At 30.9% G+C, this 23019-nt stretch overlaps 3 protein-coding genes across 3 annotated transcripts; all 3 read right to left on the reverse strand.

Annotated features, from left to right (window-relative positions):
* Positions 1-12146: 12146 nt before the first annotated feature.
* On the reverse strand, positions 12147-13758 carry J7337_005494 (uncharacterized protein; the record flags this gene model as incomplete). The annotated part of the gene is made up of 4 exons (XM_044823170.1): positions 12147-12153; positions 12608-13115; positions 13166-13709; positions 13732-13758. The coding sequence occupies 4 exons, from the start codon at positions 13756-13758 to the stop codon at positions 12147-12149; spliced, it is 1086 nt and encodes a 361-aa protein (XP_044681661.1).
* A 339-nt stretch (positions 13759-14097) lies between these two features.
* On the reverse strand, positions 14098-18646 carry J7337_005495 (uncharacterized protein; the record flags this gene model as incomplete). The annotated part of the gene is made up of 4 exons (XM_044823171.1): positions 14098-18096; positions 18153-18302; positions 18366-18477; positions 18555-18646. 4 exons carry the CDS (start codon positions 18644-18646, stop codon positions 14098-14100), a joined length of 4353 nt encoding a protein of 1450 aa, XP_044681662.1.
* Positions 18647-19441: 795 nt separating this feature from the next.
* J7337_005496 (uncharacterized protein) lies at positions 19442-22877 on the reverse strand (the record flags this gene model as incomplete). The annotated part of the gene is made up of 7 exons (XM_044823172.1): positions 19442-19607; positions 19669-20451; positions 20968-21204; positions 21260-21992; positions 22044-22077; positions 22133-22212; positions 22262-22877. 7 exons carry the CDS (start codon positions 22875-22877, stop codon positions 19442-19444), a joined length of 2649 nt encoding a protein of 882 aa, XP_044681663.1.
* Between the last annotated feature and the right edge of the window lie 142 nt (positions 22878-23019).

Below are 23019 nucleotides of genomic sequence, written 5' to 3' on the forward strand. Positions count from 1 at the left end.
TATATTACTTAATTAAAGTAATAATTATATTACTTAAGGTAAATAAACCTTAACTAATATTAACTCCTATAATTCTAGCTTACTATAAAGGCCTTACTATTTAAGCTATTATTAAAAAGTAAAAATATCTCTATAGTAATATATAAAGTATAGCTAATAAGGTCTTATAATAAGAATAATATAATATAATACCTTAAGTATTAATTAGCTATATTTACCCTTAATTTATATTCCTTATACTACTTTATATTACCTTATAACCTAATCTAATCTATTATTAACCTACTAAGCTAGCTTTAGCTTACTAATATTTACAGTTTTTCCTCTAATACTAAAACCTTTATTTTATAATTTACCTTTTTACCTCTCTTTTCCCCCTTATTTCCCTTCCTTTACCTTATAATAGCCTTTAATTCTTATAATATAATATTTATATTATTAATTTAATTACTTTAACTATATATTTTAACTCTATAAACTATACCTAGTATTAGCTATTATTACTACCTAATCTAATAGCTATAATAAAAGCCTATTACTCTATTAATAGGTCTTAATCTTACCTTAAGTAATTAGCTAGGTTTTTTAAGGCCTTTAATTTACTTATAATAGTTAGTATAATAGATATATTTTATATATCTAGAAGCCTTATAATATAATTAAAGATTATAAGATTAACTTACTATATTAATATTAATTTATTAATATATAGTAAGTCTTTACTTATAATATTTAAATACTAAAAAAAGGTATATAAATTAAAGATATTATTAATATTAAAATTATTAATATTAGTTAAATTACTATTTATATAAGTATTAATTACTATAATAAGATAGTTATAGCTATTAATACTAATTATATAATATAGTATTTTTAAATAGTTTTTATAGTTTCTAGTTTATTTAGAATTAAGCCTTTAAGGTTAAAGCCTTAATATTAATTACCTTAACTAGGTAATAATAAAGAAGGCCTTTAGCTTACTAAAGCTAAAGAAAATATCTTTTTATACTTATAAATTAAAGCTACTTATTTAGTTAGATTATAAGGTTAAAGGTAGTATTATATAACTTTAAGACTTACTTTTAAAGTTATTATATTTTTTAGTATTATATATAATACCTTATATATAATATATTAAAAAATAAGTATTATATTATATTATTCTTATTATAAGACCTTATTAGCTATATTTTATATATTACTATAGAGACATTTTATCTTTTTAATAATATAATACTTATTTTTTAGTATATTATATATAAAGTATTATATATAATACTAAAAAAATATAATAATTTTAAAAGTAAGTCTTAAAGTTATATAATATTATTACTTTTAATTTTATAATCTAATTAAATAAATAGCCTTAATTTATAAATATAAAAAGATATTTTCTTTAGCTTTAGTAAACTAAATACTTTTTTTATTATTACTTAATTAAAGTAATTAATACTAAAGCTTTAACTTTAAAAGCTTAATTCTAAATAAACTAAAGATTATAAAAATTAATATAAAATATAATATTATATAATTAATATTAATAATAGCTATAACTATCTAATTAAAGTAATTAATACCTATATATCTAGCCTTTTAATTAAAATCTATAGCCTTAAACTTAATATTATATTAATTTTTTAATTCTTTTTAAAGTATTATAAAATTATAAGAAAATACTTATTATATATTAATAAATTATTAATAATATAATAAATTAATTTTATAATCTTTAGCTATTAAATATAATTATTTAATATTAATAAAAATAAAACTAAAAATAAAGCCTTTAGTAATTATATTATAAATTAAATATATATATTAAAAGACTTTATAAATTACTTAAAATAAAATTAATACTTATTAAAGTAATAGCAGGTTTTTATTAATAGTATTATATTAAGTAATAATAATAGTTAATATTAACTATAGTTTATAGAGTTAAAATATATAATTATAGTAATTAAATTATAAATATAAATATTATATTATAAAAATTAAAAGCTATTATAATATAAAAAAAAAAAATAAGGGAAAAAAAAAAAATAAAAAGGTAAATTAAAAAATAAAGGTTTTAGTATTAAAGGAAAAACTATAAATATTAGTAAATTAAAGCTAGTTTAGTAAGTTAGTAATAGATTAAATTAAGTTATAAAATAATATAAAATAATATAAAAAATATAAATTAAAAGTAAATATAGCTAATAAATACTTAAGTTAATACTTTTATAACTATTATTAAAATATCTAGGTTTTATTTATTAATTATTACTAAATTAAGGCTATAAAATATAAAGTATAGTTAATAAGGTTTTATATAATTAAAATAATATAATATAATACTTATTTTTTAATATATTATATATAAGGTATTATATATAATATTAAAAAATATAATAACTTTAAAAGTAAGTTTTAAAGTTATATAATACTATAGCCTTTAACTTTATAATTTAATTAAATAAATAGCTTTAATTTATAAATATAAAAAGATATTTTTTCTAGCTTTAATAAGCTAAATGCTTTTTTTATTATTACCTAGTTAAAGTAATTAATATTAAAGCTTTAACTTAAATAAATTATCTTAAAATAAGCTAAAAATTAAATAAGCTATTATAAAATATACTATTATATAATTACTATTAATAACTATAATTATCTTATTATAGTAATTAATAATTATATAAATAGTAATTTAATTAATATTAATAATTTTAATATTAATAATATTTTTAATTTATATACTTTTTTTTAATATTTAAATATTATAAGTAAAGACTTATTATATATTAATAAATTAATATTAATATAATAAATTAATTTTATAATCTTTAATTATATTATAAGGCTTTTAAATATATAAAATATATTTATTATTTTAATTATTATAATTAAGCTAAAGGCTTTAAAAGGCCTAGCTAATTACTTAAAATAAGATTAAGACTTATTAATAAAATAATAAACTTTTATTATAGTTATTAAATTAGGTAATAGTAATAGCTAATATTAAATATAATTTATAAAAGTAAAATATATAATTAAAGTAATTAAATTAATAATATAAATATTATTTTATAGCCTTAACTTAGTAATAACTAATAAATAAAACTTAAATATTTTAATAATAACTATAAAAGTATTAACTATAAAGTCTTTAGCTAAATTAAAATCTTAATAAACTTAATTAATAAGATTACTTTTAAGCTATAGTATTTTAAATAACTTTAATTAAAATAAATATATTACTTAACTAGCTAAAGAGCTATAAAACTTAACTAATAAAGTCTATAATTTCCCTATAACTTTAATCTTTTTTAATTTATATATCTTTAAAGTTATTTTAATAATTATAAAATTATTAAAAAGCTAATTAAGTTTTTATTAAATATAAGTTCTTTACTTAATTATATAAAATTAATAATACTAACTTTAATTATAATTATAATATTTCCCTAGTTTAACTACTATTTTATTATTAATTTTATTATATCTATAGTTTAAATATAAAGGCAGTTAATTATATACCTAAGTATATATATTTAATTAATAGAGTTATTATTAACTTTAGGTTAATTTAACTTTTACTAACTAACTTATATAAATAGAGTTAACTTTATTCCTTTAATTCTAACTTTTATAAAACCTTTAAACCTTACTATTATCTTACTTTTATTTTAAAACTTTATATATAAATATACTACCTTTACTAATTTAAAAGCAGCTCCCTTTTTACTATAATAACCCTTTTAGCTATATTAAGAAGCTACTTTTTATATATATTTAAGTTACTTATAAAAGTAATAAGGAAAGCTGCCTAATTTAATTAAAAGGAATAACCTTCCTTTAAGTCTCTCTTTAGGTCTTTAAAAGCTAATAGCTTATTATTAACCTAGGTTATATTAATTAAGCTAAAAAGGCTTATATAATAGATTAACTTAATTAAATTATAATTAAAAATAGCTATCTTAATAAGGTTAAATTAGTACTTTAATAAAAAGTTCTTTTTAATAATAGCTGCTATTATATATAACTTTTTATATTTCTTTTTATTAGCTACTTTTATAGTAAGCCTAATAGCTATATTAAGGTTATAGCAGGTTATATAGTAGGCCTAATTATATAGCTATAGGCTATTTTATATAATAGGTATTGTATTAGTAGCTATAATAGATATTAGTAACTATAACTAATAGGTCAGGGAATGTACTTTATAATAGGTATACTAGGCCTGGTATTCTTTTAACTAGGGTAAAGGAAGAAGGTTAATATAGCTATTAAGGGGTAATAGACCTATAGGCAGTACTTATATTACTTAGTTAAGGTAGTAATTATACTACTTAAGGTAGATAAACCTTAACTAATTTTAAGCTTTATAATTCTAGCTTACTATAGGGGCTTTACTATTTAAGCTATTATATAAAAAGTTAAAAGCTTAATAGCCCTAAATAAGGCTAATAGTAATTAAAAAAAAAAAAAAATAATTATAATATTTAATTTACTTAATATATAATTAGTAAAAGTTATTTAATAATATTTATAGCTTATTTTTACTAGCTATTATAATAACTAACTAATTAATAATAATAATATTACTTTTTTTTAAATTAATTTAACTTTTAAAGCTAAATTTAAAGTATAAAAAGAAGCTAGATAGGTATTAGCTATTAGCTATAATTAGTAAATAAATAATTAATTACTTTAGCTAGTTATCTTTAAATTTAAGCTCTTTTATTACTTACTTAAAAGCTCTTTTTATAAAAAGTAGCTTAATAAAGAGGTATAATAATTAAATACCTTAAGTAAAGAAAACCTATACTATTATAAGTTAAAAAATAAATATAGCTTTTAGATTTAAAGTATTAGTATACTTATAAACTATATCTTTATTAACTTATAAGTTAAGTATTAGTAAGTAAAAGAGTATTATAAGTAGTATTTAAAGTTTATATATAATAGAATTACTTAAGAAAATTTATAAAGTTAATTATATAAGATAAAAAAGATTTTATATATAAAAAAGAGTTTTATTTAAAAGTTAAAAAAGCCTTTTAATAAGTAAATAAAGCTATAATTAATTAAATAAAATTTACTTAATTAAATATATTTACTTTATAAAATAATAACTAATACTAAAATAATAAATAGTAATATTAATAGTAATATAAATATTATTTTTTTTTTTTATAGCCTTAACCTAGTAATAATTAATAAATAAAACCTAGATATTTTAATAATAGCTATAAAAGTATTAACTATAAAGTCTTTAGCTAAACTAAAATCTTAATAAACTTAATTAATAAGGTTACTTTTAAGCTATAGTATTTTAAGTAACTTTAATTAAGATAAATATATTACCTAACTAGCTAAAAAGCTATAAAACTTAACTAATAAGGTCTATAACTCTCCTATAACCTTAACCTTTTTTAATCTATCTATTACTTAATAAAGTTATTATAATAATTATAAAATTATTAACTTAAGTATTAATTAGCTATATTTACCTTTAATTTATATTCTTTATATTACTTTATATTACCTTATAACTTAATTTAATTTATTACTAACTTATTAAGTTAGCTTTAGCTTATTAATATTTATAGTTTTTCTCTTAATACTAAAACCTTTATTTTATAATTTACCTTTTTACTTTTTTTTTTCTTTTTATTTCCTTTCTTTTACCTTATAATAGTTCTTAATTCTTATAATATAATATTTATATTATTAATTTAATTACTTTAATTATATATTTTAACTCTATAAACTATATCTAGTATTAGCTATTATTACTACTTAATTTAATAACTATAATAAAAGCCTATTACTTTATTAATAAGTCTTAATCTTACTTTAAGTAATTAGCTAGGTTTTTTAAAGCCTTTAATTTACTTATAATAGTTAATATAATAAATATATTTTATATATTTAAAAGCCTTATAATATAATTAAAGATTATAAAATTAACTTACTATATTAATATTAATTTATTAATATATAGTAAGTTTTTACTTATAATATTTAAATATTAAAGGAAAGTATATAAATTAAGGATATTATTAATATTAAGATTATTAATATTAGTTAAATTACTATTTATATAAGTATTAATTACTATAATAAGATAATTATAGCTATTAATATTAATTATATAATATAATATCTTTAGATAGTCTTTATAGTTTCTAGCTTATTTAAAATTAGGCTTTTAAAGTTAAAGCCTTAATATTAATTACTTTAATTAGGTAATAATAAAGAAGGCCTTTAGCTTATTAAAGCTAAAAAAAATATCTTTTTATATTTATAAATTAAAGCTATTTATTTAATTAAATTATAAGGTTAAAAGTAATATTATATAACTTTAAGACTTACTTTTAAAGTTATTATATTTTTTAGTATTATATATAATACCTTATATATAATATATTAAAAAATAAGTATTATATTATATTATTTTTATTATAAGACCTTATTAGCTATATTTTATATATTACTATAAAGACATTTTATCTTTTAATAAAATTATTAAAGAACTAATTAAGCTTATTTATAAGTTTTTTATTTTAATTATTTTATTAAATTAATATTACTAACTTTAATTATAATTAAGATATTAAACTTAAATAACTTATAACCTTAAATTATTAACTAATTAAATATATAATCTTTACCTTTATCTAGTTATAGTTAAGAGATTAATAATAATAATATTATAAACCTTATTTAAAATATAACTTTAAAAGCTAGAATATAAGTATAAAAGCTAGTAAAGAAAGTATTTATAATTAGCTATAATAGTTAAATAGATAAGTAATTACTTAACTTAATTAGATTAAAATATAAGATATTCTATTACTTAAACTCTAATTCTAATACTATTTAAAATTAGTACTAAAATAAAATACTATTTTTAAATATTAAGTAATAGTATATTAATATTTTAAACTTAATAAATACTTAGATTATTAAATTAAAGGCCTATTATAGCCTTTAGATTATAATAATTATTAATCTTATAATTATAATCTTTATAAACCTAAAGGTATACTTTTTATAAGTAATATTTAGAGTTTATATATAATAGAATTACTTAGAAAATTCTATTAAAGTTAATTTTATAAAATAAAAAAGATTTTATATATAAAAAAGAGTTTTATTAAAATATTAAAATATCTCTATAGTAATATACAAGGTATAGCTAATAAGGTCTTATATAATAAAAATAATATAATATAATACTTATTTTTTAATATATTATATATAAGATATCCCTAGTTTAACTACTATTTTATTATTAATTTTACTTTATTTATAGTTTAGATATAAGGGCAGTTAGTTATATGCCTAGGCATATATATTTAATTAATAGAAGTTAATTTAACTTTTACTAACTAACTTATATAAATAGAGTTAACCTTATTCCTTTAATTCTAACTTTTATAAAACCTTTAAACCTTACTATTACCCTGCCTTTATCTTTTTACTATTATAATCTTAAACTATAACTAGCCTATTACTAATTTAAAAGTAGCTCCCTTTTTACTATAATAACCCTTTTAGCTATATTAAGAAGCTACTTTTTATATATATTTAAATTACTTATAAAAGTAATAAAAAAAGCTATTTAATTTAATTAAAAAAAATAACTTTCTTTTAAATCTCTTTTTAAATCTTTAAAAGCTAATAGCTTATTATTAACTTAAGTTATATTAATTAAGTTAAAAAGGCTTATATAATAGATTAACTTAATTAAATTATAATTAAAGATAGTTATTTTAATAAGGTTAAATTAGTACTTTAATAAAAAGTTCTTTTTAATAGTAGTTACTATTATATATAATTCTTTATATTCTTTCCTATTAATTACCTTTATAGTAGGCCTAATAGTTATATTAAAGTTATAGTAAGTTATATAATAGGCTTAATTATATAGCTATAGGCTATTTTATATAATAAGTATTATATTAATAGCTATAATAGATATTAGTAACTATAATTAATAGGTTAGGAAATATACTTTATAATAAGTATATTAGGCCTAGTATATTATAAAGGTTAATTAAAGATCTTTTAATTAAAGTAAAGAAAAAAGGTTAGTATAGTTACTAAAGGGTAAACCTGTAGGTAGTACTTATATTACTTAATTAAGGCAGTAATTATATTACTTAAAGTAAATAAACCTTAACTAATTTTAAGCTTTATAATTCTAGCTTACTATAGGGGCCTTACTATTTAAGCTATTATATAAAAAGTTAAAAGCTTAATAGCCTTAAATAAGGCTAATAGTAATTAAAAAAAAAAAAAATATAAAGTATTATATATAATATTAAAAAATATAATAACTTTAAAAATAAGTTTTAAAGTTATATAGTATTATAGCCTTTAACTTTATAATTTAATTAAATAAATAGCCTTAATTTATTTTTATAGCCTTTACCTAGTAATAACCAATAAATAGGACCTAGATATTCTAATAACAGCTATAAAAGTATTAACTATAAAGTCTCTAGCTAGACTAAAATCTTAATAAACTTAATTAATAAGGTTACCTTTAGGCTATAGCATCTTAAGTAACTCTAATTAAGATAAACACGTTACCTAACTAGCTAAAGAGCTATAAAAAGCTTAACTAATAGGGTCTGCAATTCCCCTATAACTTTAACCTTTCCTAATCTATCTATCCTTAAAGATACTTATCTCAATAATTACAAAATCATCAAGAAACCAACCAAGCCTCCGTTAGATACAAGTTCTCTACCTAACTACTTCTTATAAGATTAATAACGCTAACCTTAATTATAGTCAAGATATTAAACTCGCTTAACACATAACCAGTAAAGGTCATTTAATAACGCCTGCAGCCTATCCCTGCTAGCTATTATAACAACTAACTAATTAATAGTAATAATATCACTTTCTTTCAGACTAATTTAACCCCTAGGGCTAAATTTAAGGTATAAAAGGAAGCTAGATAGGTATTAGCTATTAGCCATAGTCAGCAGACAGATAACCAGTTACTTCAGCTAGTTATCTTTAAGTGTAAGCTCCTCTACTGCTTACCTAGAAGCTCCCTCTATAAAAGGTAGCTTAACAGGGAGGTACAGTAGCTAAACACCCTAGGCAGAGAAGACCTATACTATCGTAAGTTAAAGAACAAGTATAGCTTCTAGATCCAGAGCATTAGCATACTCATGAACTATATCCTCGCCAACCTGTAGGTCAAGCACCAGTAAGTAGGGGAGTGTTATGGGCGGCGTTTAGAGTTCATGCGCGATAGAATTGCCTGGGAAAATTGTAGGATAAAAAAGACTCTATGCGTAAGAAAGAGTTTTATCCAAAAGTCAAAAGAGCCCTTCAGCAGGCAAATAAAGCCGTAGTCAATTAAACAGAATTTGCCTAACTAAGCACATTCGCCCCGTAAAATGATAACTGATGCTAAGGCAATAAACAGTAGTATCAACAGTGATTTAACAAAGTAGCCTTAATTTATAAGTATAAAAAGATATTTTCCCTAGCTTTAATAAGCTAAATACCTTTTTTATTATTACTTAATTAAAGTAATTAATATTAAAGCTTTAATTTAAATAAATTATCTTAAAATAAGCTAAAAACTAAATAAGCTATTATAAAATATATTATTATATTAAAAAGATAAAATATCTCTATAGTAATATATAAAGTATAGCTAATAAGGTCTTATAATAAAAATAATATAATATAATACTTATTTTTTAATATATTATATATAAGGCATTATATATAATATTAAAAAATATAATAACTTTAAAAGTAAGTCTTAAGGTTATATAGCGCTGCCTTTAACCTTATAATCTAATTAAATAAATAGCCTTAATCTATAAGTATAAAAAGATATTTTCCTTAGCTTTAGTAAGCTAAAGGCCTTCTTTATTATTACCTAATTAAAGTAATTAATACTAAGGCTTTAACCCTAAAAGCCTAATTTTAAATAAGCTAGAAACTATAAAAATTAATTAAAAATACTATATTATATAATTAATATTAATAGCTATAACTATCTTATTATAATAATTAATACTTATATAAATAGTAATTTAACTAATATTAATAATCTTAATATTAATAATATCTTTAATTTATATACTTTTTTTTAATATTTAAATATTATAAGTAAAGACTTACTATATATTAATAAATTAATATTAATATAATAAGTTAATCTTATAATCTTTAATTATATTATAAGGCTTTTAAATATATAAAATATATCTATTATACTAACTATTATAAGTAAATTAAAGGCCTTAAAAAACCTAGCTAATTACTTAAAATAGGATTAAGACCTATTAATAGAGTAATAGGCCTTTATTATAGCTATTAAATTAGGTAGTAATAATAGCTAATATTAAGTATAATTTATAAAATTAAAATATATAGTTAAAGTAATTAAATTAATAATATAAATATTATATTATAGGAATTAAAAGCTATTATAAAGTAAAAGAAAAAAAGTAAAAGGAAAAAGAGAAGTAAAAAGGTAAATTATAAAATAAAAGTTTTAATATTAAGGGAAAAACTATAAATATTAGTAAGCTAAAGCTAGCTTAATAAGTTAGTAATAGATTAGATTAGGTTATAAGGTAATATAAAGTAATATAAGGAATATAAATTAAAGGTAAATATAGCTAATTAATACTTAAGATATTATTATATAATTACTATTAATAACTATAATTATTTTATTATAATAATTAATAATTATATAAATAGTAATTTAATTAATATTAATAATCTTAATATTAATAATATCTTTAATTTATATACCTTTTTTTAATATTTAAATATTATAAGTAAAGACTTATTATATATTAATAAATTAATACTAATATAATAAGTTAATTTTATAATTTTTAATTATATTATAAGGCTTTTAAATATATAAAATATATCTATTATCTTAACTATTATAATTAAATTAAAGGCCTTAAAAAGCCTAACTAATTACTTAAAGTAAGATTAAGACTTATTAATAAAGTAATAAGCCTTTATTATAATTATTAAATTAAGTAATAATAATAGCTAATACTAGGTATAATTTATAGAAATAAAATATATAATTAAAGTAATTAAATTAATAATATAAATATTATATTATAGAAATTAAGGGCTATTATAAGGTAAAGGAAAGAAAATAAAAAGGAAAAAAGAAATAAAAAAGTAAATTATAAAATAAAGGTTTTAATATTAAGGGAAAAACTATAAATATTAGTAAGCTAAAGCTAGTTTAATAAGTTAATAATAAATTAGATTAAGTTATAAGGTAATATAAAGTAATATAAAGAATATAAATTAAAGGTAAATATAGCTAATTAATACTTAAAGAAAGAGTTTTATTTAAAAGTTAAAAAAGCCTTTTAGTAAGTAAATAAAGCTATAGTTAATTAAATAGAATTTGCCTAATTAAGTATATTTATTTTATAAAATAATAACTAATACTAAAGTAATAAATAGTAATATTAATAGTAATTTAATAAAAATATAAATATTATAATATAAAAATTAAAAGCTATTATAAAATAAAAAAAAAAAAAATAAAAAAAAAAAAAGTAAAAAAGTAAATTATAAAATAAAAGTTTTAATATTTAAAGAAAAACTATAAATATTAATAAGCTAAAGCTAGCTTAATAATAAGGTATTATATATAATATTAAAAAATATAATATTATATAATTATTATTAATAGCTATAACTATTTTATTATAGTAATTAATAATTATATAAATAGTAATTTAACTAATTTTAATAATTTTAATATTAATAATATTTTTAATTTATATTTTTTTTAAATATTTAAATATTATAAGTAAAAACTTACTATATATTAAGAAATTAATATTAATATAATAAATTAATTTTATAATTTTTAATTATATTATAAGGCTTTTAAATATATAAAATATATTTATTATTTTAATTATTATAATTAAATTAAAAGCCTTAAAAAGCCTAGCTAATTACTTAAAGTAAGATTAAGACTTATTAATAAAATAATAAGCTTTTATTATAGCTATTAAACTAAATAATAATAATAGCTAATACTAAATATAGTTTATAAAAGTAAAATATATAATTAAAGTAATTAAATTAATAATATAAATATTATATTATAAGAATTAAAGGCTATTATAAAGTAAAAAAAAGGAAATAAAAAAGAAAAAAAAAGTAAAAAAGTAAATTATAAAATAAAGGTTTTAATATTTAAAGAAAAACTATAAATATTAGTAAACTAAAGCTAGTTTAATAAATTAATAATAAATTAAATTAAGTTATAAGATAATATAAAGTAATATAAAAAATATAAATTAAGAAAAAATATAGCTAATAAATACTTAAGATTATTTATATATATTTATAATATAAAACTTTAATTTTATTAAATAAATTTTAAATTTTATTAAATAAATTTTAAATTTTAAATTAATTAATATTTTATTATTTTAAAGCCTTAAGAAATTTATATATTAATATTAAAGTTTTATATTACTTATTATTAAAGAACTTAGTTATTTTTCTTAAGCCTTTTTCCTTATTTTTCTCTTTATTCTTATTTTTATTTTTTAATGCGCTAACATACCCTGCATGTCGGCGCTTTGGATTGCCCCCTGGAGCATCATATAGATCAAGATTCTCTTCAGCCTTGCGTTTTGCAGCTCTCGATCCTTCAGCGACCAATTGCGCATCTTTTTGAAACGTCATACTGGGTTTCTTATCTTCTTTTAATGCTTGAACAACTTTATCTGTCGCTGGCTGCAATGACCTCTGTTTCCCTTGGTGGTTATCATTGAAGAAGTTCATTATGTTGGACTTGTTCGCCTTGCTGTCTAATGGGACGATAAAGGTGGGTGAGTTGTTGCCGACTTTGCCGACATCTTGAGAAACTCGATAAATATCCAGATCTCCTTCGAACGGCTTCAGAAGTCCTTGCAGCTCATCGGACCACTGTTTTCGGGATGGGTCAAGCCATGTCGCCATACTCGATGAATTAGGATCAAAGATCACAGGCATACGATCGTGAAGAAACTTGAGTTCTGAGTTGTTGCTTGTGGTGATGATTGTGTATGAATACAATGTTTCTCCCGTCCCTGTTGGATGTCAGTCTTGCTTTAGTGATACCTCACAAGCTCTTCATTACCTTCAAAATGCACACAGTCCCAAAGGCCGGCGAAGCACATCAAATGTCCATCTTTCCGTTTCACGTAGTAAGGCAACCTCTGCTTTCCTTTTTTGAGCCACTCATAAAATCCTTGAGCAACCACGATGCATCTTTTGCGAGTCTTCATGCTGGCCCACATTCCTCCAGGTGAGCTGAGGGAGTCATCACGGCAGTTGATGGTCTTTAACATGGAACCATAGTCTGGTCTCCTTCTTGTCCATGAAGGAACAAGACCCCATTTCATTGACTGGAGCTTGTACTTGATATAGTCCTTTGGGTCCTTGGGATCCTGAGCGGCGTCGTTCTGCTTCTCACCTTGTTCATCTTCTCGTGTGGTGTTTTGATCTGATGTACTAGCACGGTAAACAACACCGTGATATCCTGGGGCAAAGTTATAGCTGCTTCGAGGGGCGCCATCGCCGGTATCCTCTGGTGCATCATCAATTTCTAGTCCGTCTTCCTCAAGCATCTGACGGATCTGGGACGGCCGCTGCAAGTCGTGCTTAGCAAACTCACTAGCAATCTACATTTCATTGAATACTTACCAGGGCCAATGCATATCTTCCGCACATGACGTACGTCTTTTTAGACTGGTGGTGATGTTCAGACACTCAACCTCTCATGTGGCATTCATGGTGCCATGTAGTGAGTGGTTAGATCACGTGGTTCAAAGTATGACGAAATGTCGTTTGTCTCAGTCTCGAGACCAGGAGAGATATGTGACCTCTAAAAGAACAAGGGGTAATTTACCACTGATTTACGAATCTTCTTTCGTCTCATAAAAGAAGGCTCATAACGTTATAAATTTTTCGCCCCAGTGCTAAAACAACAAATTCTTATGGTATCGCTATATCGGCATGCATCCATCACGCCACGCAGTATAATCCAGTACAGTAGATACAGTTTTATTCTCAGGCCTTTCGGCGAGCCTTACGCTTAAGTGCCGTCTCCTCTGTCCACGCATCCTCAAACAGCGTCGGTTTCTGCTTGATATCTCCCTCCCTTATACCTAAGCGACGAACAACTTGGAATGCACCAGTGCCGACCGACATTGTTTGTCCCATGATGATACACTCACTGACACCCTCAATTTGATCGGTCTTCATGCCAGCTGCAGCTTCAAAGAGATGATCCGGGGTCTTCTCGAACGAAGCCAACTGTAGAACGCTATCGCGCATCTTGGACAGCCCGAAACGAGTGATGCCGAGAACTTCACCTTTGTAGGTCATAACGTCGGCAAGAAGTTGCATGTGTCGCGGATCGATGCCCATATCCCCCATCACCTCACCAATCTCGTCAGCAATGGTGGTTCTGGCTGCTTCGATACCAAGTACATCCCGACACTCCATGACATTGTTGGTACGGGCTTTTGTGCCAATAACACCCTCTGTAGTCATACATTCCCGGAGACCGTAGCCTTCAACAAGCACAGTATGAGTGCTCTGTTCCGATGTTTGAATGATTGCTCTCGTGGCTTCAGGATAACCTGAGATGGGGACATTGGGAAGTGAGCGGCGCAAGAAGTTGGCCCTCAACAGCATGTCTCCAGTCTCAGCGGCGGCAGCTTTGCTGCGAGCCGTAGTCCTCTTCGTTGCCGGATCGGTCACGTCCCGTACGCGAACGATAATACGCTCCCCATCGATCGATAGGTCATCTCTTTGCACCTTGAGTTTGCGCTGCTTGCAAATAGCCTCAGCAATATCGTAGGGGCCAATGCCAAGGTGCATATCTGAAAGAGCGGCGGAGTCAATTTGTAGAACAACGTTGCCTTCTGTAGTGCGCCATTCATCTTCAACAAACCGCAGAACATCCGAAATGTAGGTTTTCTCGATTCGTCCCTTCACAACTCGAGCTGCCTCGATTTGCTCGTTGTTTTCGAGAGGACATGTGATGACAGGTGTGCTAATTGCCTTTGACGCGTTGATGATTTCCTTGATTCGGGGAACACCTTGCGTGATACTCATACCTGCGACACCAGCAAAGTGGAATGTTTTGAGTGTCATTTGGGTGCCCGGCTCACCAATTGAATGGGCTCCAACAGCTCCAACAGCGTGTCCGGGTTCAACATGCGCCTTCTTGTACTTTTCCAGGCACATCTTGATGAAGAGCCGAAGAGTTGACAGCGTCACCTTGGCAGTTCGGTCCGCGTGATCTTGAGCAGTCGACCTTACCATGGCACCATCTTTGAATCCAGCCAGCTTTCGTACGGTCTCCAATTTTGATGCCAGCCCTTCCACATGTCGTTCAATCGCTTTGAGGAATCCTCGAGCACCCTCATGCTCATCGATACCATAATCACTCGTATCTCCGTAATCCAAAATCTCATTATGCAGTAACCCGCGCCTGACATAACGCCGCCGTTCAGTTTCCAGCACTCTATCGCAAAAGGATCGAATCTCCTCTGGTGTCATAGAGGTCTCGCTGTTATCCACTGTCAAACTCTCCGCATGGGTCCATGTCCGTTGGAAATGAACTGGCTCTGCCGAGCCCTCCATATCCACAGGGTCAAGCTTGTCTGCACCAAACTGAAACTGAACAATCCCGCCTCCGGACGTCCGGACAGTATCGTCGTATTGAGTAGACAAATCTTCGAGCGATTTCATTAATCGCCGAGACATATAACCAGTCTCGGCGGTCTTGACAGCCGTGTCGACTAATCCCTCACGACCTGACATGGCGTGGAAGATGAATTCGGTGGGGAATAGGCCGGTGTAGAAACTGTTCTTGACGAATCCTTTCGACGGGGGTTGTCGAGCGTTCTTATGGAAATGCGGAAGCGTTCGGTCCTGGAAACCATCCGCAACACGTGAACCGCCTATAATCTGTTGCCCAACAAGAGCAACCATCTGCGCCACGTTGATATCTGAACCTTTCGATCCGGATTTGGCCATGATAAGGGGGGCGTTGTTACGGCTCAATGTGTCGACACAATAAGAACCTGCTTGCTGTCGAACCTTGCTGAGAATGCCGGACATGGAGTTTTCGAGCGTCTGTTCCTGGTTACAGCCGGCAGCTTTCTCAAGCTTTCCTGCCTTGAATGTTTCGATCAGGTCATCGCACTGTTTATAGGCAACAGCAACAAGTTTCTCCTTCTCTTTGTTTAGTGATTCCGTCGGGAAAACATCTCCCACGCCAATCGAGAATCCTCGGTTTGTGAGTTGCCGCGCACATAGTTTAGCCAGCCTGTTCATGGCAATGACAGCTTCGTCTGGTCCAAAATCACGGAGAATCACGTAAAAGATTGAATCTTTCTTGCCAGTTCCGACAGTAGACTTGTCCATGCGACCACACATGACTTCCGAGTTGCGGACAACAAGCCATCCGTCGTTGGGGTCCATATCGGGGCATTGGCCAGGTCGCGCTTTGTAAGCTCTGCATTTTGCGTCAAGATTAACCTTGACAGGTGAGTCCTTGTTGGGTCTCATGAGCATACTAAAGAGTTGTTTGCCTGTCCAGAGCGATTGAGGTGCAATAATGGCTGGAGGTGGCATGTCCAGGTGTGTCTTCCCATCCATCATGTGCATACAGAGATATGTAAAGGTCTTGCGGTCAAAAAACCGGTCTTTGCTACTGAGCAGGAAAGCTGCTGTGATAAAGTCCTGAGTAGCAGCAATGACGGGTTCGCCATTCTTTGGGGTGGCTAGGTTGTGCTTTATGCCCATCAGATTGATGGCCTCAGCACGAGCCTCCTCTGTCTGTGGCACATGAAGGTTCATTTCATCGCCGTCGAAGTCGGCATTATAAGGTCCACAAACACATTCGTTCAACCTAAAGGTTCTCCAGGGGCGAACTTTGGCGAGATGGCTCATGATACTTAGCTTGTGCAGAGAAGGCTGACGATTAAAGAGAACAATGTCGTTATCCTCGAGGTGCCGTTCAACAATGTCGCCAAACTTGAGGTCTCGAGCTATGTACTCTCTGTTGCCGAATTTAAGAGATTGTAAGTAGCCACCTTCATCCGACTTGATGACCCGCTGAGCTCCTGGCCAAATGTCTGGTCCATTTTTGACACATTGGCGAAGCTTCTCGAGGTTGTGTCGCTGAACCCTTTCTGGGTAGGTCAGGTTCTTCGCAACTAGTTGTGGCACAGCAACTTGGTCAATACCAAGGTTAGGGTCGGGGGAGATGACGGTTCTTCCTGAAAAGTCAACACGCTTTCCAGAAAGGTTGCCACGGAAGCGACCTTGTTTGCCCTTCAGACGCTGGCAGAAACCTCTCGTGGCTTTACCAAACCCGGGCTGTTGAAGGCCAGGAACATCACTATTGACATACATGGCGATCTGAGTCTGTAGATACTCCCACTGTTCCATGATGGTTTGTACTGGAGATCCTTTCTGCAGAGCAGACCGAATCATACCGCTAACCCATACGATATCAGCTAGTTTGGTCGTGATGTCGTCCTCGTTGCTCGCGTTGTCTTGAGCGACGGATGGTCTGATACAAACAGGAGGAGCGGGCAGGAATTGCCAGATAAACATCTCTGGCCGTCCTTCTGCAGGATCCAGACCGAGAAGCTCGCAGTCGGTAGGACTGATCATCTTGAAGAGATTGAGAACTCTGAGGGGGTTTAGGTCCTCCATAGCCTTCCTAAGGTGTTTGTCCAGCTCTGGGTTCTCGCGTTTTGCCTCGTTGAAGGAGTTGTCGAATTTGATCTTACTCTCTGGCGGAACTTTCTTTACAGCAGTTGATTTATTGTAAGCAACAAACTTGTCGTGAGCAAGTTTGAGAACACCGATCTTCCGAATTTGACCATTTAGAGAGCCACAGTAAGGGCATGTCTTGATCTTCCGGCACTGCTCGTTGATCTTTTTGCATATCTGGGTTCGTCGCAAGTTATCCAAAAACGGTCGTCTCAGTTCCTTGAGAAACTGTTGTCGCTCGGGCTCTTCGAGCAAGACTCGGCCGCAGTCCTAGAAAGAATCAGCTCTCTATAGAGGAGTCATTTATACAAGAGCGGCTAGCTTACCTTGCAAATTTCCTGGAGAATTGACATAATAAAGCGAAGATAGCCCACATGGAAGGCAGGTAAAGGAAGACGGACATGACCAAAATGCCCATTGCAATCCTTCAGAGATTCTTGGCAAGTCGAACATCTTCCTTGTTTACTCGATGTGCCCTAAAACAGAATGAGAACCGAACTATACTATAGTACTGGCAAGTCGTTAACAGCATCACATACCAGTCGAGAGTCCAGAGGGCCATGGCGATATGGAGCGCGGTTATTCTCAATGTCGTAGAGCAAACGGTCGGAAACTTCGAGAACAGCTTGGTTGGCAATATCTTGATTGGACCTAACGAAGGTTGCAAAGTCAGCTTGGAGATCCAAGATAAGAGTGGTGACCATGCCACCACAGGAAGTCAAACTCACTGGATACCAAACTTGATGCCCTTGAACCGCTTTGGCAGCTTATCCACGAGCTGCTGCTTGACGGGACTGTCAGCAGATGTAGCGACCGCCATCGTTGGTAGCAGCAGTAAACGTTTATTCTTGGATGTCGTGGGTTTGAAGGTCGGGTCGTTGCGAAAAGCTGCGAGCTCGGGCGCTGGAAGCGTCGGCAGGTATGAGATGCCGATCGCGGGTCTGAGGATATGCAATACGCAGTGGTCGTGAGTTTGGATCACGACAAGCTTGGGCTAGAAGCTTCCTGAAGTGTTGCGCGCTCGAGTTTCATGTACATGACCAGACAGGTTGGAGGTTGCAGCGAGCGCAAAATGCAATGTCCAAAGTCAAGAGGCAGGCGTGAATTTCGTCGCAAAATTTCCATCGCCTGCGAAGAGGGTCCCGTTCTTAGTGTCGTACCCCACCGTAGTGTCGACACGCGGGGTGCCAGCCACCTCACTCAAGCATCAGGTTTGAAGGGCCTGTTGGAAGAACTGAAGTAAGACGTGAGTCATAAAGACACCACAGTGGGATGAATCATTCGGCGAAGGATACTTGATCTACCTTATGTTGGATAACATGAATGGGCGCAAGTATCCACCGCCCAGTCAAAAACTTCACCATCATTAGGGTGAGTATCAATCAACAGCTCGCTCAGTCTTTTATAACTACCCAAGTATAATTTTCCATTCTTTTCTAAACTTTGATACACGAACTATGTTATATAGCCAAGTTCATTCCATAAATATATATAAACCTATAAAATCCAACTCGACGGGTGCTCGAGGAGTTGGCTCTCGAGCTTGAGGAGCGGCATACCACATTATACGACTCTGAGATGTCGACTGCCAGATCTTCATAATGCATCGCCCTTCCTAACTTCCAGTTTCCTCGTTCCTCGATGGAGGCTCGGTCGCATTCCTCTTCACACTCGACCTGTTCGATAGCAGCTGCGAGAGAACGAAATGGTTTACGTCCTCATCAGCCCAGTATGCCATGTGAGATGCAATGGTATTGATGGGATTGAAATCCAGGACGCTCCTATGTTCACGTTAACCTTTGTTTGCTTTTCGCATTTCTGTCAAGCAAAGTAAGTACTTACTCTTGAATGCTATAATCAACTCGGCCGTTACGGTTGAGTGCTCGAACTTTAGCTTCCTCCTTGCGCATTTTGCGCGCCTTCTTATCGTCGTCAGATGTTTCTGTTCCTGTTCCTGTTGTTTCCTGGTCCTTATTTGGCACTGTACGATTCTTCTGGAAATTGGAATACAAGGTTTCGATTTCTTCGTCGATCAGTGTCGGGTTACGGTCACCAGCTCCGGAGTCTGGCACAGACGCAGAGTCCGCGAGCTTCTTCATACGTGCATCTGTGACTTCCCGTTTCTCTGCAGCATTTGGTACGTCTCGGTTTGCTGTCTTGGTTCCTGTTTCTTTGCCTGTGCCTTCAGCGCTGGCGGTAAGCCGTGCAACCTCTTCGTTACTCAAACCAAGTGATCGATTGAGCAGGTTACTAGCGATGCCCGCACTAAGGCTTGACCACAGTCCGCTAACACTCTGTCCGACTTTTGCTCCGATTCCTGTCAATCCCTGCGGGGCGACATTGCCGAATATTCCTCTTTTCGTGTATGGCAACATTTGGGGCTTGAGTGTAGACATGGTCGGAGATATCAGCGGCTCTAGTCGGTAACTAATTGGATCAGATGGGTGGAAGATGTTAAAGAGCTGCTGAACCTTTGGTGATGAGACAGACATAGGAAGACCAGTCAAGGAGGATATCTGCTCTACTCCTGAAGAAAGCGGTGCGGTTCGGAAACATTCTCCTTGCGTACTTTCCCCGATATCTTTGATGTCGGATGATGTGTTGCGATGTCTGGCCGCTATTGTTCTGGAATCATGTTAGTGTTGGACGTTTCTCGGGAGATAATGAGACGCACTGTCCCTTGAGCATCTGAAAGAGGCCGATTGGAGAACCCAGGCAAAAGAAATCCTCGACTTTGAACTCAAGATTGAGTTCATGGTCCTTGTTGGATGTTTGTGAAATATCCTGAGCCGGCCACAGCCGTAGAACAGGCTTCGGCTCAGCGGACTGATCCCGTTTTTGCTGGCAAAGTAGATCAAAGAGAATCGCGGAGCCCAGAGAGTGACCCATCAAGTGAACCTTTCCTCTGAAATCAGGATTTCTTTCTTTGAATAGTTTGAAAATTCTGTTGCATTCATTTAGCACAATCCTCGAGATTTGAGCCCTATACGAGCTTTGGTATAGCAAAACATCTAAGGCGAGGTCCGAAATCAGGGAGCGTGCGAATGCCACCCCTTCGATAGTAATGTCATCCAAGGATGGATCTACAGTATCGGACAGGTCAGCAACATGGCGGCTAGCAAGGGTAAGATGTGTGTGTACTCACACTCATCCTCGTCATCATCTACGTCTCCCAGGTCACGCTCTCCCTTCTTCTCACGTTTCTTGGGAAAGTCTAGCAGATGTCTCCAGCACACGGGAAGCACCTGTACCCTGCAGTTACCAGGTCCAGCCCCAAGTTCCGAGTTCAATGCTTTCAGATCTGCTGAGTTGGCATACACTGACTTGAGTGTCTTGCGGAGGACGTTGACATCGTGAACAAAATTGACACTCTCCATTCTAGTAATAATACTCGTTAGCTGAGGATAATCAAGTCGTTTTATATAGAACGTACCGTAAACTAAGGAGCTGGCCTATACCATGTGTGACAAGCACCAGATGCTCGATTTCCCGTCCTTGAGTTTCGCCGGCCTGTGCATTGTAATCGTCTTGTATCTCTTGCTCTTCACGTCGCCGTATGTCTTCTTCCTTTTCGGCCTTTGTCTTTCCTTCTCCCTCAAGAAGGGAAGAAAGCTGGCGTTGAAGTGTTGCACGTCGAGGGTCTTGGGTCGGAGTATTGTCGCTGCCATTCTGAGCAAGGTCTTCATGTGAAGCACGAGTAGTGGGCGGAGCTGATCTTCGCTTCAGACTCTTTTGTTGTTTTTCGTCCAGTGGAAGACCCAAGTCAGCTGCGTTGGGTTGCTTCTCTTCCCTCTTGTCTTTGTCGGTGTCTTTTTCTTTATTCTTGCTGGGTTCTGAATAGCCACGAACCAGTCTCACTCCGCTCATGTAACTCCCACCAGCGAACCTTTGATACATAGAAGAAGTCACCCAAGAAAGCATACCATCCGTATTTAGATAGGCAGTGCTTGCATCATGGTATGTGGCCAGACTGTTCATGTATGTTCCAAATAATCGGTATGACTGGGGCTGAGGTTGACCACGAGAAGATGGTTCAGTTGCAGAGCCATCAGCAACTGGCGTCTGACCAGTTTGCTCGACTCCACCCTTAGCTGTTGCATGTAGGTTCTCTTGCGAAGCTTTAGGTGTGAGGTTCCTTCTAGCTCCTGATGGACTGCGGTCTCTTGCTATACAGTGTTTTAGTCAAAGGTTGCAAATGGAAATTTAGTTTGTCTTACTGGGATATAGCCATGGCTTCATCTTAAGGTAGCCCTGTATACATAGTTAGATCGAGCACGACAATTGTGGCATTTAATATTGAGTGTACCTCCTCCAGCTGAGCGGCTAGATTCTCTTCGCAAGGGCGCAAGTTAGAGCCTTCGTGGTAAAACCATGTCCCTCTGCGTACTACCGTCGATTAGTGAATATTCAGACTGGGAACTTGAGAGCGGCACACCATCATAAACTGGGCCAAGCCAATATACAGGAGCCAATTCCCGGAATTCAATGTCTACGTCGAATAAGAAGTCTTCATTCACAGGAACACGGACTCCAGTTGACTGCGAGTCAGACAGCCCGCGTTCGCGGTTTTTAAGTCCGTCTGTGGTGTCATCTTCAACATCGGCTTTGCGCTTTCTCGGGGCCATCTGCACATCTCCAGGTGCTCGAGTCCGGGCCTCCTCTACTTCCTCGAGAAGCTTCTGATACTCAGCTTCTAAAGCCTTGGAATCTGAAGAAGAAAACGGGTTGTACTTCTTTGGTTGTGTCGAAGGCTTTTCGGGCTGTGTGGATTTGCTGAGGCGAGGTTTCCGCTTGGGAACATCCACGGCATGAAACCACTGAACTTTTAGAGGAGGGCATCCTGAGGGATATGTTCGAAGGCTTTGCCCATAAAGGTGGGTTGTGCTATGATCATCAGGGTTCGCTGAGGTTGCAACGGTTGACGTTTCCTGCTCAATCTTTGTTTTTTGAGTTGGAGTTGTGCTGCGACTAGCAGCCCAAGGATTAAAAGAATCAACAGCGGAGCTCAGATATGACCTCTCGACCTTCTTCTCGGCCGGTCCTGGTGCCATGTTCAGACTAAATAACCGTGGCCATACACACAATCGAAGTTTAGACGTTACAAGCGGTTGTGATATTAAGGATCTGAGAAGCTTGGGGGTTGAGATGAGTGAGGGAGCCAGTGCGACAAGTGGCTCACCGATATGCGACAGG

Source organism: Fusarium musae, chromosome 4, assembly GCF_019915245.1.
Source record: "Fusarium musae strain F31 chromosome 4, whole genome shotgun sequence".
NCBI classification, from domain to species: domain Eukaryota; kingdom Fungi; phylum Ascomycota; class Sordariomycetes; order Hypocreales; family Nectriaceae; genus Fusarium; species Fusarium musae.